The sequence below is a fragment of the Stegostoma tigrinum genome, chromosome 7, assembly GCF_030684315.1.
Source record: "Stegostoma tigrinum isolate sSteTig4 chromosome 7, sSteTig4.hap1, whole genome shotgun sequence".
NCBI lineage: Eukaryota > Metazoa > Chordata > Chondrichthyes > Orectolobiformes > Stegostomatidae > Stegostoma > Stegostoma tigrinum.
In genome coordinates this window covers 98,016,656-98,033,831 of record NC_081360.1, presented here as the reverse complement: position 1 = coordinate 98,033,831, position 17,176 = coordinate 98,016,656, and the positions used below count along the sequence as shown (strand labels likewise).

At 45.3% G+C, this 17,176-nt stretch overlaps 1 protein-coding gene across 1 annotated transcript in view; it reads left to right on the top strand.

The window, feature by feature from the left end:
• Positions 1 to 17,176, top strand: part of si:dkey-91i10.2 (uncharacterized protein LOC555224 homolog) — a 152,074-nt gene that overhangs the window by 123,239 nt on the left and 11,659 nt on the right. Inside the window, exons 3-6 of the mRNA XM_048533736.2 lie at positions 1,453 to 1,618; positions 5,253 to 5,466; positions 9,542 to 10,173; positions 13,225 to 13,370. Of these exons, the coding sequence (XP_048389693.2) occupies positions 1,453 to 1,618; positions 5,253 to 5,466; positions 9,542 to 10,173; positions 13,225 to 13,370 (1,158 nt within the window). The remainder of the gene's footprint in view (positions 1 to 1,452; positions 1,619 to 5,252; positions 5,467 to 9,541; positions 10,174 to 13,224; positions 13,371 to 17,176) is intronic.

The window sequence follows — 17,176 nt, the reverse complement described above, 5'->3', positions numbered from 1 at the left end:
TGATGCCATGTTAAGTAGGCACAGCTTTTGGCACCTGACCCTCAGAGGGTGGATATGGGGTGAGGGGCTATTGATGAATTAAGATTATCCTTGGGTTTCGAATAAATGACCTTGAAGAATGGGAACACACATGAAATTCATTACTACATTCCTCTGTCTGCTATTTAAGGCATACACCCATCTATTACAAGTGAATTAAAGACTTTACTGAAATAACAGGGAGGAGAAATGCAAGTAAAGGGTTGGATATTGCAATAAAAAACACAACTTTTAAAAAATCATTCCCATGTGAGAATTGTGGGATTTATTGCCTACCCCTAATTTTCCTTGAGAGGGTAGCCGTGAGTCATCTTCTAAAGTTCTGGTGTGCATGCGGCATTTAAAATGATTAGGGAACTTAGAGTAAAGAGAAGTATATATGAGTTTAAATGTAAAAGGTTAAGGACAGGGCGATATTTTCAAAATAAGCTTAGCGCAAAAATAAGTGTTTGAAGTGAAGACAGAATCAACATTGAAGAGTTGGTTAGATGATTTAACGATAAGGGAGGTACAGAGTTGAGGAAATAGAGTAAACACATTGTGCTGGCCAGGACCATTACTCTGCAAAGGATGAGACCAAAATTGGACCAGTAGAGCCAAGCAACCTGTCTCCAAATTGTAATAGCTAAAACTTAGGTAGTAAGGGCCTTCCATCCATGTTTTCCTCAGATTCTTGGCTGGCTGCAATTCATCTAACAGCCATTCTATCTTTACAACCAGGCTGTACAACCCTAATCAAAACCAAAAACAGAAATTGCTGGGCAAGCTCACCAGATCTGGTAATGCGCGGAGAGTAATCAGAGTTAACACTTTGGGTCCAGTGAGACTTCTTCAGAGCAGTCAGTCCTGATATCCAATGTTCTGCCATGTCAGCAAGTTGTGAGTTCGAATCCCAGTCCGGAGACACGAGCATAAAATCCATGTGACATGCAGTGTCAGCATGGAGGGAATGCTGCACGAGATGTCATCTGAGGCCCTACCTACCCTTTCAGGTGAAGGCAAAGGATCACCTGGCAGTATTTTGAAGGAGGGCAAAACAATTTTTTCAAGCCTTCCAGCCATGTTTATCCCTCATTCATCCTCAATAAAACAAAACAAATTGGTCGTAGCAATGTCGTTTGTGGGAGTTTACTGTGCATTTATTGGCTACCATATTTCTGTACAACGGGCATTATGCTTCAGAAGTAGCCATGGAGCACTATGGGACATTCACACAAGGCACTGCAGCAAAGCAAGACTTTTCTCTTTAATTAATTCGTGCTGGAACCAAAATCCCCAATCATTAGAAGTATCACCGCAAGATTTTAACAGGCTGCGTGTGAGTCTGGAATGGGAAAGCCTGCGCGGCTAGTGTTCTAAAAGGCTGCAGTGTGGGACTTTGTTTTGATCAATGCGTTCTGCTTCCTTTAACAGCTGCACTGCAGAAACTGCAGCTGGACCATCAGCCCATCTCCAGGAGCTGGGTGACATCACCGTCAGTCAACAGGACAATCAATCAAGCCCGGTTTCCACGGCGATCCCGGACTGCAGCGCAGAAGGCGATCGGAAACCTGCTGGTGTTCGTCGGCAGACAGATTGTGTAAATAAGTTGCTGCATTATTGCTTTAGGCTGTGAGTTGAGAACACTCACAGTCGGCTGCCCGGGCGACTTAACCCTCGCAGGCAGAGAAACGAGGCAGGGAAAGCTTGATGGTGGTGACTAATTGCAGCCTGAACCAACACTATCTGCTTGGATGTCAGCTGTGTGGTAACTTGACACATAATGTTATTGATGAGCCCTTGAGAGAGACAACAGTGGGAGCGCTGTATCACAGGGAATTGCTAAGATGCGGACAGACCACAGTTTATTGAGTATGTCTTTGGCCATCCTGATAGTCATATAAAACAATGCTAATGGAGTTGTTGGCTAATCTAGCAATCAATCTCTATCAATTAGTTTACAACAGGCCCAGACATGTGGTAAGGAAAACTGCATCAAGAGATTTGGATGGTTTACACATTGAATACTGGATACCCAGGAGTGCATTTCAAGCTGGAATCTAGTCAAGAGGTTTGGGTGGTTTATGTGTAGAATAACGGATAGCAAGGAGTGAGTTACAGATGTGAACCTAGTCCAGGGGTTTAGATGGCTTATATACAGAGTAATAGAGATGGTCTCATGGGGCACTGGGTGTCATCTCTACCACTTAGCCAGAAGTTCAGGGTTCAAGTCCCAGCCTGAGACTTGATAGCCATGGAAAGTGAGGACATGATCACATCAGGTCAGTGAATAGACTGCTACTCTTTCCAGTATGCCCGATGACAGACAGTAAGGGTGTGAGAGTCTGCTGGTCATCCAGAACCCCACTTGGGTTAACTACAATGCAACAGCCTCCCCATGCTAACAGGTTGTACTCTGTTGCAAACGTCCTTCTCACTTTGAGAGACAACCCGAAGAAGTATAATAGAATGATGGATCACCAGGATAATGTACAATTTGGAATCTAATCGAGAGGTTTAGGTGGTTTCTCAAAAGAATGCTGCACAGCAAGCAGTGAGTGGGAAGCTGGAGTCTAATCAATGGTTTACGTACAGAATAATGGATATCTGGGAGCAAATTGCAAGCTGGAATCTAATCGAGGGGTTAGGGTGGTTTGTACAGCAAGGAGTGAGCTAAAGGCTGCAATCTAATTGAGAAGTTGGCGTCATTTGTACAGCAGGGAGACAGTTGGTAAGTGGACTCTCATCGAGAGGTTGGGTGGATTATAGAGCAAAGAATAAGTTACACACTGGAATCTGACCAGAAGGGCTTTAGATGGTTTATGCTTATATCAAAGTAAAATTCTGTGGATGTTGGTAATCTGAAATAAAAACAGCAAGTACTAGGAATGGGTCAGGCAGCATCTCTGGAGAGATAAAAACAGAGCTAATGTTTCAGATCAATGACCTTTTATTATGCTTAGAAGTTCGAAATGTGACATATTTTAAACAACTGCAGAAGTAGGGAAAAGGTTGAGGAGGGAGAAAGGAAAGGTTGACGGGATATGGTGAAAGGCAAAACAGATTGAATGAAAGAATGACGGTACAAGGCAGAAGGGTAGTGATGTGTGAAAAGATACTTATTAACAGCTGCTGTCAGAGAAAATGAAGCCACTTGTTAAGAACTGAAACTGCTGAGTTCGGTGGCAAGATGCTGTTCCTCACTGCCGCTTTCTCTGAACTTCATTGGAAGAGTGCAGCAGGCTGTGGACAGAGAGGTCGGATTGAGCATGGGACAAAGAATTAAAATAACAGGCAACTAATGGCTCAAGGTCACACTTGAAGTCTAAGTGAAAGCAGTCAATCTGTACTGAGTCCCCCATCTGTAGAAGGGATGGCATCGGGACCAGAGAAAGTACTAAATTGTGGGCAGTACGGTGGCTCAGTGGTTTGCACTGCAGCCTCACAGCAGCAGGGACCCAGGTTTGATTCCAGCCTCGGGTGACTGTCTGTGTGGAGTTTGCACATTCTCCCCGTGTCTGTGTGGATTTCCTCCGGGAGCACTGGTTTCCTCCCACAGTCCAAAGATGTACAGGTTAGGGTGGATTGGCCATGCTAAATTGCCCGTAGTGTTCAGGGGTGTGCAGGTTAGTGGGTTATTGGGGGATGGGTCTGAGTGGGACGCTGTGAGGGGCGGTGTGGACTTGTTGGGCCGAAGGGCCAGTTTCCGTACCATAGGGGTTTCTATGATTCTAAATCAAAAAAGAAATTTAAATTGGATGGCATTTTAGGGGCCATGGACAGTGGCAGAACGTGGAGGTGAAAGAGGTGGTGTGGAATTCCTTGCACTTGTGTGAGAAGATGCTTTGGGAAGGGGGAGGGTTGAGGGGGAAAAACTGAGGAGTGGACCAGGCTTTTATGCAGGGAATGGCTCCTTTCAAATGCTAATGGGGAGGGCGAGATGCGTTCGGTGGCAACATCACCATTGACTACAGAAGCTGGAGGGGAGGAAGGCGAGAACAAGGGGAATCTCATCAAGGTGCTGGGGGAGAGCAGGCGCGAGAGCATTACTGTGGGAAATAGGACACGTACAACCCATCTGGAGATTTAGAATAAGAGATAACAAGGTGTAAAGCTGGATGAACACAGCAGACCAAGCAGCATCATAGGAGCAGGAAGGCTGACCTTTCGGATCTGGACCCTTCTTCTACCCTTCTTCATTTCTGAAGAGGGGTCCAGACTCAAAACGTCGGTCTTCCTGCTCCTATGATGCTGCTTGGCCTGCTGTGTTCATCCAGCTCCACACCTTGTCATCTCAGATTCTCCAGCATCTGTAGTTCCTACTATCTCTGGAGATTTAGAATGATGGGATTACAAGACTCAAGTAAAGCGTGGCAGTAGCGGTCTTGAAATCCTTAGCAGGCCTGGTAGCGTTTTTGGAAAAGCGAAAGAGCTCACAATTCAGGTCGATGAGCTTGCATTAGTACTGGAAGATGTAAAAGATTTAACAGTTTCTAAGCAAGCCTGGAGCCACTGGAAGAGGGGAAGAGGAAAGGGCAGAGTGATGGTCTGCAGTCAGATGGAAGACAGAACGATGAATTGATGGAAGGGTAGATGATGCCTGCAAATAAAGCATGGTAATGAGGCAAGACAAGAAACAAAGGTTGGATCTGGAGATGATATGGAATGGTAGAGGGGGGTGGGCGGTGGGGGAAGGACAAGAAATTCATGGCTCCCATTGCCTCGGAATGTGATGAGAGGGATCCCAGCCCGGTCACTGGTGTACTTAAATTCAGTTCATAAATATAGAATTAAAAGCTAGTCACGGTGCTGACGGTCGTGAAATGATCTTTGATTGTTTAAAAATCCCATCTGGTTCATCAGTATCCTTTGGGGAAGGAAATCAGCTGACCTTACCTGGCCTGGCCTACTCCAGGCCCACAGCAATCTGGTGGACTCTTAACTGCCCTCAGAAATGACTGAGAAAGCCTCTCATTTCCAGGGCATTATATGGGACACATCCCATGAAAGAAAAAAAAATGATTGTGACTTGCCCAATGAGCAGACCACCCTGCTGGCTATTAACCCTTGGGGGAGTTTCCAAATTGCATCAACCTCGAACAGTCCCCCAACAGTCTCTCATCCCAGTGGCTACGGTACAGCCCCTCTTCATTATCAAATGCCAGAGAAGAATGGGTCAATTCTACGTTTTTTTTTCGCACTCTCCCTGACGTTTCTTTCCCTTTCCTCCCCAGCATTCACTCCCTGGATGTCGGAGGTCAAGCTCTGACGCAGCCTATGGGACGACGGAGAGCGCCAAGGCCCAACGTGAATGCCGCCTGCGCCCCCATTTCAGTGACCCCATGCCAGCCGATGCAGTCAAGCGGAAGCAGCTGGAGATGAGGATAGCAGCTGCCGCTTGGGGCCTTGGCCAGAAGAAACGCCAGGACAAGGACAGCGGCAGTGGGAGTGAGTATAACACCCGCTGTTGGAATTCCAGATATTGGGTAGCTCAGTTAGCGTTCGTCCCGCATGAGTGGGAAGTGGTGGTATCAAGCTCTGCTTCACAACAAATAGCGGGAAGAATTTGTTTACAGGGAGTCAGTCCACCTTTTATTCCTTTGCTTGTATCATTGGCTCCCTTGGTGGGAAGACAGTCGTGTCACTGGACCAGATGCGTCACCATCCAGAGGCCCAGGATAATGCTCTGAGGAAATGAGTTTAAATCGCACCAGTGGTAGCTTGTGGAATTTCAACTCACCTCATCAAAAACTGGAATTGAAAGCTGATTCACTGGCCTGCATGTGACTTCCAACCCGCAGTAATTTGACTGCCCCTTGTTCGGCCTAGCGAAGCACTCAGTTTAAAGGCAGTTAGGGATGGACAAGAAATGCTGGCCAAAATCCTATGAAAAAAATGAAACAAACCTATTGCGTTTAATAACATAAGTCACCAGTAGCCGGCCTGAGGGCCTTGTCAAAGGTGTGGTTACCCTCAAGTTGAGTTCACCACCAGCCATCCCTTTTGAATGAGAAAGGAGCCTGTTGCTCCCTATGGTGACTTGCAACTTGTAGTATTCTTTACCCTGGGGGTTTGTGTAACACTGTGCAGCGCCTTTTCTCCTTCATTCTTTCACAGGATTTGGGCATTGTTAGCAAAGGCAGCATTTTGTTGCCTTAATTGTCCGTGAACTCAGTGCCTTGCTAAGCCATTTCAGAGGGCAGGTGAGTCAACCACATCGCCATGAATCTGGAGTCACATGTATACCAGATAATGACAGCAGATTTCCTTCCCTAAAGGAGGGCAGTCATTGACTGATACACAAACTGTCATTGATATATCGGTGATAATGGGAGCTGCAGATGCTGGAGAATCCTAGATAACAAAGTGTGGAGCTGGATGAACACAGCAGGCCAAGCAGCATCTCAGGAGCACAAAAGCTGACGTTTCGAGCCTAGACCCTTCATCAGAGAGGGGGATGGGGAGAGGGAACTGGAATAAATAGGGAGAGAGGGGGAGGCAGACTGAAGATGGAGAGAAGAGAAGATAGGTAGAGAGGAGAGTATAGGTAGGGAGGGAGGGGATAGGTCAGTCCAGGGAAGACGGACAGGTCAAGGAGGTGGGATGAGGGGTAGGTAGGAAATGGAGGTGCGGCTTGAGGTGGGAGAAAGGGATGGGTGAGGGGAAGAACAGGTTAGGAAGGCAGAGACAGGCTGGGTTGGTTTTGGGATGCAGTGGGGGGAGGGGAAGAACTGGGCTGGTTTTGGGATGCCAGATAATAAAGTGTGAAGCTGGATGAACACAGCAGGCCAAGCAGCATGATCAGGAGCACAAAAGCTGATGTTTCGGGCCTAGACCTTCAGCTCTCTGATGAAGGGTCTCGGCCCGAAACATCAGCTTTTGTGCTCCTGAGATGCTGCTTGGCCTGCTGTGTTCATCCAGCTTCGCACTTTATTATCTTGGATTCTCCTGCATCTGCAGTTCCCATTATCACTGGTTTTGGGATGTAGTGGGGCAAGGGGAGATTTTGAAGCTTGTGAAGTCCACATTGATACCATTGGGCTGCAGGGTTCCCAAGCAGAATATGAGTTGCTGTTCCTGCAACCTTTGGGTGGCATCATTGTGGCACTGCAGGAGGCCCATGATGGACATGTCATCTAAAGAATGGGAGGGGGAGTGGAAATGGTTTGCGACTGGGAGGTGCAGTTGTTTATTGCGAACCGAGTGGAGGTGTTCTGCAAAGCGGTCCCCAAGCCTCCGCCTGGTTTCCCCAATGTAGAGGAAGTCACACTGGCTGCAATGGATACAATATACCACATTGGCAGATGTGCAGGTGAACATCTGCTTGATATGGAAGGTCATCTTGGGGCCTGGGATAGGGGTGAGGGAGGAGGTGTGGGGGCAAGTGTAGCACTTCCTGCGGTTGCAGGGGAAGGTGCCGGGTGTGGTGGGGTTGGAGGGGAGTGTGGAGCGAACAAGGGAGTCGCAGAGAGAGTGGTCTCTCCGGAAGGCAGACAAGGGTGGGGATGCAAAAATAGCTTGGATGGTGGGGTCGGATTGTAGATGGCGGAAGTGTCGGAGGATGATACGTTGTATCCGGAGGTTGGTGGGGTGGTATGTGAGAACGAAGGGGATCCTCTGGGGGCGGTTGTGGCGGGGGTGGGGTGTGAGGGATATGTTGTGGAAAATGCGGGAGACGCGGTCAAGGGCGTTCTCGACCACTGCAGGGGGAAAGTTGCGGTCCTTGAAGAAAGTGGACATCTGGGCTGTGTGGGAGTGGAATGCCTCATCGTGGGAGCAGATGCGGTGGAATACCTCCTCACCTATACTGTCCTCTCTACCTATCTTCTTTTCTCTCCATCTTCGGTCCGCCTCCCCCTCTCTCCCTATTTATGCCAGTTCCCTCTCCCCAACCCCTCTCTGATGAAGGGTCTAATCCCGAAATGTCAGCTTTTGTGCTCCTGAGATGCTGCTGGGCCTGCTCTGTTCATCCAGCTCCACACTATGTTATCTGTCATTGATAGATTGTTGGGCACTCGAGGAATCCAAGGGTATGGGATGTGTCCAGAATGTGGAATTGATGCAAACATCAGTCATGATCATGTGGAATGGTGGAGCAGGCTGGTGAGGCTAAATGCCTACTCCTGCTCTTACTTCTTAAATATCTGTGGGGCAGCACGGTGTCTCAGTGATTAGCACTGCTGCCTCACAGCGCCAGGGACCCGGGTTCAATTCCACCCTTGGGTGTCTGTGTGGAGTTTGCACATTCTCCCTGTGTCTGCGTGGGTTTCCTCCAGGTGCTCTGGTTTCCTCCCACAGTCCAAAGATGTGCAGGCTAGGTGGATTGGCTATAGGAAATTGCCTGTAGTGTTCAGGGGTGTGTGGGTTTAAGTGGGTTAGAGGAGGATGGGTCTGGGTGGGATGCTCCAAGGGTCAGTGTGGACTTGTTGGGCCGAAGGGTCGGTTTCCACACTGTAGGTATTCTATGATGCTATCTATGTATCAGAGATTGCCTGGTGCAAGGAAAACATGCAAGTGGATCAGTGAATGTGTTCTGAGTCTTGTTCATCCTGTTATCCTTGTAAAGTCTAGAGACTGATGGAAGTGAAATGTTGAAAAAAATCTTAACAGATTTTGAGAGACGATGGAAATGGGAGTAATGACTGTGAGTAATGAGTACCGACTGGTCAAGCTAACCCTTGGGTATTTACTTATAATTTAACCCACAGTAATTTCTGAAGTATTCACATTTATTACTTTATAATATCACATAGTTTTATCCCAATAATGATTGGTGTTGTTATTCTGTGATTCCATCGTATAATATCCAATGATGGTGTGTGTTAACAGCCCCTGACAGTGTGTGTCACTGTCTCCGACGCTCCGTTTTATACCCCCCGACAGTGTGTGCCACTGTCTCCGACGCTCCGTTTTATACCCACCGACAGTGTGTGTCACTGTCTCCGTCACTCCGTTTTTACCCCTGACAGTGTGTGTCACTGTCTCCGTCACTCCGTTTTTACCCCTGACAGTGTGTGTCACTGTCTCCGACGCTCCGTTTTATACCCCTCGACAGTGTGTGTCACTGTCTCCGTCACTCCGTTTTTACCCCTGACAGTGTGTGTTGCTGCCCCTGTGTGTTACCATCTCCAATGGCGTGCATTGCTTCTGTGTTACAATCCTCAATGGTGTTGGCTACTATCCCTGACACTGTGTGTTAAAAACACCTGATACTGCATTTTAATACCCCAACTATGTGTTTCTATTTCCTGTATCATTGCATCACCGCCCCATCACTGTCTTGTGCTGTCCCCTGTTACTGTATGTTCTTATCTCTGACATTGTGTGTTAATGTCCCCTGACCATGTGCATTACTGTCCCCAGGCACTGTGTTACCGTCCCCTGACATGGTGTGTTACTACCTTATGCCATTGTGTTGGTTTCTCCAGCATTGGTAACACTCTGTCAGTGAACAGAGTAGCGTGCACTTCTGAGCTCCGAGCAATGTATTAACAGTTGTGATTTCATGATGTCCCATACACAGATCCGTTTTCCAACCCATCCAGCAGACTGGCTGACTCCTCTTCCAGCTCAAAGCCAAGAGACGGTTACCAGGGACCTGGCTCTGACAACAAGTCAAAGCATCGCTGGAGTAGCCTCAGTGCAGACAGTGGTGTGGTTGGACTGAATGACAGAAGTGAAGAGAGGGAGGAAGAAGAGGATGAACGGGCAAGGAAGGGCAAAACAGCAGAAGTAGAGAGAGCGGACAGCGGTATTGGGCCAGCTATGGCCAAGAAATGGAAAAGTCGGGTGGGGGAGACAGCGCGCTCAGTGCAGGCCTGGGTTGTCCATCGACCCTGTGTCGACTGCGGAGAGAGGGACACCTCAGAGACAGACCTGAGGGATGCCATGAAGATACGGGAGAACCTCTGTGGACAGTGTGCGAAGCGCAGGACTGAGCGTAAGGAGGCCATCTTGGAATTTGTCAACACGGAATCCAGCTACGGGGAGGACCTACGCATCATCAAGGAGGAATTTCACCTCCCCATGCAAGCAGCTGGACTCCTGACCCCAGATCAGCTAGCAGTGATCTTCAGTAACATACAGGAACTCATAGAGGTTAATGAGAAATTTCTCGAGAGGCTGCATGATTCCACTGAACAAGCCTTTGATCAGGTGAGAACAGGCCTATCTTAAAACAGAAGGAATTAAGAAGTGGGAGCAGGTGTAGACAAAATACCTTTTGAGCCTGCTCTATCATTAAATATAACAATGACTCTTCAATTACATTTTCTCTTCCTCTCCCCAAATTCCTTGATTCCGTAAGAGACCAACAATCTGTGTATCCCAGCCTTAATGATGGAGCATTGAAGTAATAACACTTCCCTTCCTATCACTTAAGATGGCCTGGAAAATAGAGTTATTCTATTTAAATAGCACCTTTATTGACATCCAAAGCAATTATAGCCAAGTAAACATTTTGATACATTATCACTGTTGCAATGTAGGAAGTACAGCAATCATTTGGAACACAACAGGTTACTACTAGCAGAATCAGAAATTGCCTTCTTCAGAAAGATCACTGTACCTGAAACGTTAACTCTGCTTTCCTTCTATAGGCACTGCCGGACCTGCTGAGTTTCTCCAGCAATTTCTGATTTTGTTTCTGATTTCCAGCATCTGCAGGTGTTTGGTTTTCTGCCGCTGACAGAAATTACCTACTCTTAGTTGATTAAGGGACACATATTTGCCAGAAATCAGTGGAGAATCCCCTTAAACCAGTTGTATACCTGTCGTAGGAGTGTTCGATATGGACAGTATCGAGGAAACTTTATATCAAACGTCATGCTTTCTCTGTCCTGGGAGCATTTGAGAGGACGGTGAGCTTTAGTTTCGGTTTCAAACAGTACAGAGAGCTTTACTTTCAGTCTAAAAGAGTACAGATACGTTTACATTCATTTGAAAATAGATGGAGCTTTACTCTGAATCTAACCTTGCGCTATACCTGTATAGGAAGTGTTTGATTGGGCCATTGTCGAGAAAGTTTTACTTTCAGTTTAAGAGTAGGGAGAGCTTTACCTTTTTTTTTAAAAGGAATAGAAAGAACTTTACTTTTTGTTCAAAGGTGTAGGGAGGTCTTTACATTATGCTTAAGAGTAGAGAAAGCTTTATTTCCTGTGGAAAAGATTGAAGGATGCTTTATTCTGAATCTCACCCCACACTATAATTGTCTGGGAAGTGTTAGAAGTAGTGTCCAAGAGAAAGAGACCCTTGAATTTGAACTTGAACTCAAATAATATCCTCATATAAGCTCCTCCCATTGGATAGCAATTAGAAGCAGGGCCCCAGTTCCTTCCAATCTTTGACATAACTAATCATTGAGTAATCCACAAACAGTAATGCTGGCTGAAATTGGTAAACACCACATGCCCCAGAGATTGACCTCAGCCAAGCTCCCTGTTATTAGCCTGACTTCTTTGCTCATGCACTGTCTGGTGACTGGGGATAAGACTGGGATCACTAAGGAGGGTTCAGGAAAAGTTAATTAATGTCATTAATGATCAATTTCAACAGGCCCCGTAGTTACAATAACTTCAGCTCTATCCTTTGCATCTTACCTGTCTGTGGTTAGATAGCAGAGAGATTAAATTCCAACCATAGAATCATAGAGTAGTTATATCGCAGGAGATTGCTCAACTTGCTACATTAGTGCTGGCCCTTTGAAGAACCTAGTTACACCTTCCTGCCTTTACCTTGTAACCCTGCACATTATTTTCAGGTTAAACCAATTCTCTTTGTTTCGATTGAACCTGGCTCCACACATTCTCAGGCAGTGCATTCCACAGGCTGTATGCAAATGTTTATCAGCCTGTCATTATCTTATCTTTTACCAATTATCTTATATCTGACTGCTTCGATTTTCAATACTTCCACAAATGGGAGCATTTTCTCTTTATCTGATCTGCAATGATCACAGTATTTACAGCACAGACAAAGGTCATTCAGCTCACTGGTCCCTGCTGGTGCACATGCTGCACTCAAACCTCCTTCCATTTAATACAATAACATTTCCTTCAGGTATTTATCCAGCTTCCCCTGAAGCACATCTGTGAAATTCATCTCAATAATCCCACATGAGTTTCACATTCTTCACACTCAATGATTACTAACATTTATCTATCAAAGAGGATCTTATTAAAATCCAAAGAAAGCTGCTGATTAGTTTTTAAGGGAAATGAGTCCCTCATTGTGATGCTGAACTGTACAAAGAAGGTCTCTCATTCAAACAGACTTGTTTGAAGTAAACAGCGGACAGGGACTAACCTATTAAGTATCATGGAGATCTCCAAGCTTGGTAGAACAAAATACCCAATAGTGATTCCTGTTGGGAAGTGTTGCCTGTGTGGGTACAAACAGAAAATGGGGTATGGCCTTAATTGATTCAGAGCCTGAGGACTTTCATAACAAAGGCTGTCGAGTGAAATGGGGTTACTTTTAGAGATCATGGGAGAGTGGTGAAATTGTATGTCAGGAGAGGAGGGACAGAAATGAAATTTCTGAAGGAGGGTCCAGACCCGAAACATCAGCTTTCCTGGTCCTCTGATGCTGCCTGGCCTGCTGTGTTCATCCAGCTCCACACCTTGTTCACTCTAGTACTCCCACACTCATTTTTAATTCCCCATGTGGCCTCACTGCCTCCAATCCTGAGTTATCTGCACTCCTCAAATACAGGATTTTCAGATTTCACCAATTTGATTGCCCAGTCATTAATGGCACCCTCAGTTACTGAGGCCTAAAGCCCTAGAAGCTCCTCCCCAAGCCTCTCTACATACCATTTGACCTTTCAGATGCTTCATAAAATCTACTTTTTTGACCAAGGCCATCCTGTGACTGGGTGTCAGATTTATGTTGAAATGCTCAGAGAGTAGTAAGGGAATGGAACGCTTTGTCTGCAACGGTAGTAGATTCGCCAACTTTAAGTACATTTAAGTCATCATTGGACAAACATATGGACGTACATGGAATACTGTAGGTTAGATGGGCTTCAGATCGGTATGACAGGTCGGCACAACATCAAGGGCCGAAGGGCCTGTACTGTGCTGTAATGTTCTATGTTCTATATGCTTCTGCGAAATGATGTGAGACATTTGCCCACTATAATGGCACTCTATCAATGCAAGTTGTCGTTTATCTTCTAATTGCTCTTTCTTTTCAATGTGTTGTCAGGATGATGAGGACTTTTTAACCGTGTGCATTGGCGAAATGTTCCTTGAATTTGTCAACATGCTGCCAGCATTTCAGACTTACTGCATCCATCAGTCTACCTCCATCAACATGCTGCACACACTGGAGAAAGAGAAGGAGCTCCTCAGGTAAAAACCTCCAAACCTTTTCACAATGTGTAGAATCATAATCACAGAGAAGCGTAAGAGCAGAGTAGGCCATTCAGCCCATTGAGTCTGCTCCACCCATTTACTACAACGATGATGGTCGAACACCTCATTGCCTTTTATCCACACAATCACCATAACATTTTAGGTCACTGATAATTGGAAATCTATCAAATCTATATCTCAATATCGACCTATCAAGCAACCTTACACATATTGAACCCCATTGCTGTGGATCTGGAATCACATGGAATCAATGCAACATATAAATTGACCCTTGGGTCCAACTAGTCCATGATGAACATAATCCCAAACTAGTACCACCTGTCTGCTCTTGACCCATATCTCTCCAAACTTTACCTAATCATGTATCCATCCAAATGTCTTTTAAATGTTGTAATTGTACCCAAGTCAACCACTTCCTCAGGAAGTTCATTCCACATGCGAACCACCCTCTGTGTAAAACATTTGCCCCCATGTCTTTTTTAAACCTCTCTCCTCTCACCTTAAAAATGTGCCCCCAGGTTCCCCACTTTAGTGAAAAGATAATGACCATCAACTCTAACAAAACACGAAAGAACCGCGGATGTTGTAAATCAGGAACAAAAACAGAAATTGCTGGAAAAGCTCAGCAGATCTGGTAGCATCTGTGAAGAAAGGGTCAGAGCTAACATTTTGGGTGTAGTGACCCTTTCTCAGAACAGTTCTGAGTTCCAGACCTGAAACATTAACTCTGATTTTTTTCTTCACAGATGCTGCCAGACCTGTTGAGCTTTTCCAGCAATTTCTGTTTTCATAACATCGACTCTACGTATACCTCTCATTATTTCATAAACTCCTATCAGGTCACCTCTCAACCTCCTATGCTCCAATGGAAAAAGTCTCACCCTATCAACCCTTTCCTTATAACTCAAACCTTCCATATCTGGCAACATCCAGGTAAATCTCTTCTGAACCCTCTCCAGCTTGATAATATCCTTCCTATAACTGGGTGACCAGAACTGGACACATTACTCCAGAAGAGGCCTCACCAATATCCTGTACAACCTCAACATAACGTCCCAACTCCTATACTCAAAGGACTGAGCAATGAAGGCAAGTGCGCTAAATGCCTTTTTAACCACCCTGTCTGTGTGTGATGCAAACTTTAAAGAATTATGTACCTGAACCCCTAGGTCCCTCTGTTCTACAAGACTACCCAAGACCCTACCATTAATTGTATAAACCCTACCCTTGTTTGACGTACCAAAATACAATACCTCACATTTATCCAGATTGAACTCCACCTGCCATTTTTCATCCCATTGACCTATTTGATCAAGATCCCTTTGTAATCTTAGATAACCTTCTTCACTGTCTACTATGCCATCTATTTTGGTGCCATCTGCAAATTTACTAACCATGCCTTCTATATCCTCATCCAAATCATTTATATAAATGACAAGCAAACAAGGATCTAGAACCAATTCCTATGGGACACCACTGGTCATAGGCCTCCAGTCTGAAAAGCAACCCTCCACCATTACTCTCTGTCTCCTGCTGTTGAGCCAATAATGTATCCAGTTGGCAAGCTCACCCTGAATCTCATGTGACCCAACTTTGCTAATTAGTCTACCATGTGGAACCTTGTCAAAGACCTTACTAAAATTCAAACAAACAATATCTACTGCTCTGCCATCATCAACATTTTTATCCGCTCGCCCAAAACAATGCTGACTGTTCCTCATTAATTTTTGCCTCTCTAAACGTGCCTGAAGGTGAGTTCAGCTCTTTGCATTTCCTAAAGGGAATTAATGAAACAGATGGGTTTTTATCATCATCAGCGTTGTTGCCATTAGGCTAGTTTTTTATTCCAGATTTTTATTCAATTCAAGTTTGTTGTAAGGCAAGAGTACTGGTTGCTTAGGAACCAGATTTAGGGACTGAAATAGTAATACTGGGAGGGAAAAGAGTATACAGTCCTTATTTTTTCAGTAGCTTTTAGGAATAGAGAGAGACAGTGAGTAAGAAATCTGATTTGGTAAGTCGTAGGTAAGATTGAGTACTTTGTTCCCAGTTTATTGTTTGCAGTTGGTGAGGTTCATAATTGCCGGAGAATTTGGCTCAGTCAAAATCAGGGGAATTTCCGGTGTCCGTGGTGACAGCATGTGCTGGAGATTTGTTGAAGCTGCAGTTCTTGATTGACCAGATGTAGCCGCAGATGGACTCGCTATGGGCGTCCGTGATGCTGACGACGTTGCGGATAGCAGATTTTAGCGAGCTGGTAATGGCACGAATAAGGGCCCCACAGACACAAAAGTGTTGGGTGACCACCAGGAAGACTAGTAGAAATGGGGAAGCAGTGTAGGAATCCCCCTGTGGCCATCACCTTCTCAGGGGAGAGCTGCAACAGTCGCATTTGTAGCACCACAGTCACCCTGCTGCACAGCAAGGGAGAACAGAAGACTGGGCAGGCTTTAGAGATAGGCGATTCCATTATAAGGGGAACTGAAAGGTTTCTGTGGCTGTGAATGTGACTCTCGAATGGCACATTGCCACCATGGTGCCAAGGTCAGGGATGTCTCAGGGCAACTTGAGAGCATTCTGAAGGGGAATGGTGAACAGCCAGCAGTAGTGGTATATGTCAATACCAACAAAATGGTTAAAAACATGAAATGAGGACCTGCAACAGGAATTTAAAAGAGTTAAGAAGGAGACTAAAGTGGGGGACTACTACAGTTGTGTTCTCCAGACGACTTTCAGGGCCGCATGCTACTGATAGTAAGAATAGGAAGATAGGTCAGATGAACATTTGACTTAAGGGATTGTATAGGAAAGAGGACTTTAGATTTTTGCATAATGGGACAATATCTGGGTAGGTGGGACCCGTACAAGCTGGAGAGTTTGCACTTGAACAGTAAGGTTCCAAAATCCTTGCTGGGAAGTTTGCTTGGGCTGGTTTTAAACTAATTTGGCAGAGGTTGGGGCACAGAGTTGATGTAAAGTCAGAAACAAGGTTCAAATTTCATCACCTGTGATGGAGGGGTTTAAACCCTTGTCCTTGACGTGTGGTTCTGAAAGTGGAATTGAGATCAGATATCATCTCATTAAATGGCAGATCAGATTCGATGGGCTGAGTGGCCCGTTTTCTTTTTCCAATGTCTTATAGTTTTACAGACACTGTCACTATCCCACTACCTCGACCAAATCTGGTTGTGGTCTCAACCCAACACATTTTTGTGACACAGTCCGTAGCACTTGCTTGATCCCTCACACCTGGGGATAAACATGGATTTGTGGTGTGCAGAATGGAGGCTGACTAATAATGTGAGTGCTGCATGTCGTGGCTGAAAAGGCAATCAATTTATAAGCTGAGGAAATGCAAAAACAGGATTTGTGTGGTAGGAGAATGGGCTATCGTATATGCTGGGTCAACTTATACACCAGATCGACTTATTTACACCATGATTTACCGTAGCCCGTAAACCCTTGCTGCTGTTCATTGAGATCATATCTGATCTGCAATCTAATACCAGACAGGTATACTCCTGCTTAATAAAGATCTAACAACTTCAGATGTAAATTATAAATTGATCTAACATCAATTGCCATTTGCAGAAGAGAGTTCCAAATTTCTATCAGCCTTTGTATGAAGAATTCTTTCCTAATTTCACTCCTGAAAGGCATGGCTCTAATTCTAACTCACAAATCCCCGACTAAATAAAAACTCTGAATAAGGGTTAAAGAATGAGTTGCTCCATCGTCCAATTTTCTTGTGAACTTTTCTCTCAGCTTTGACCTGTCCAGTC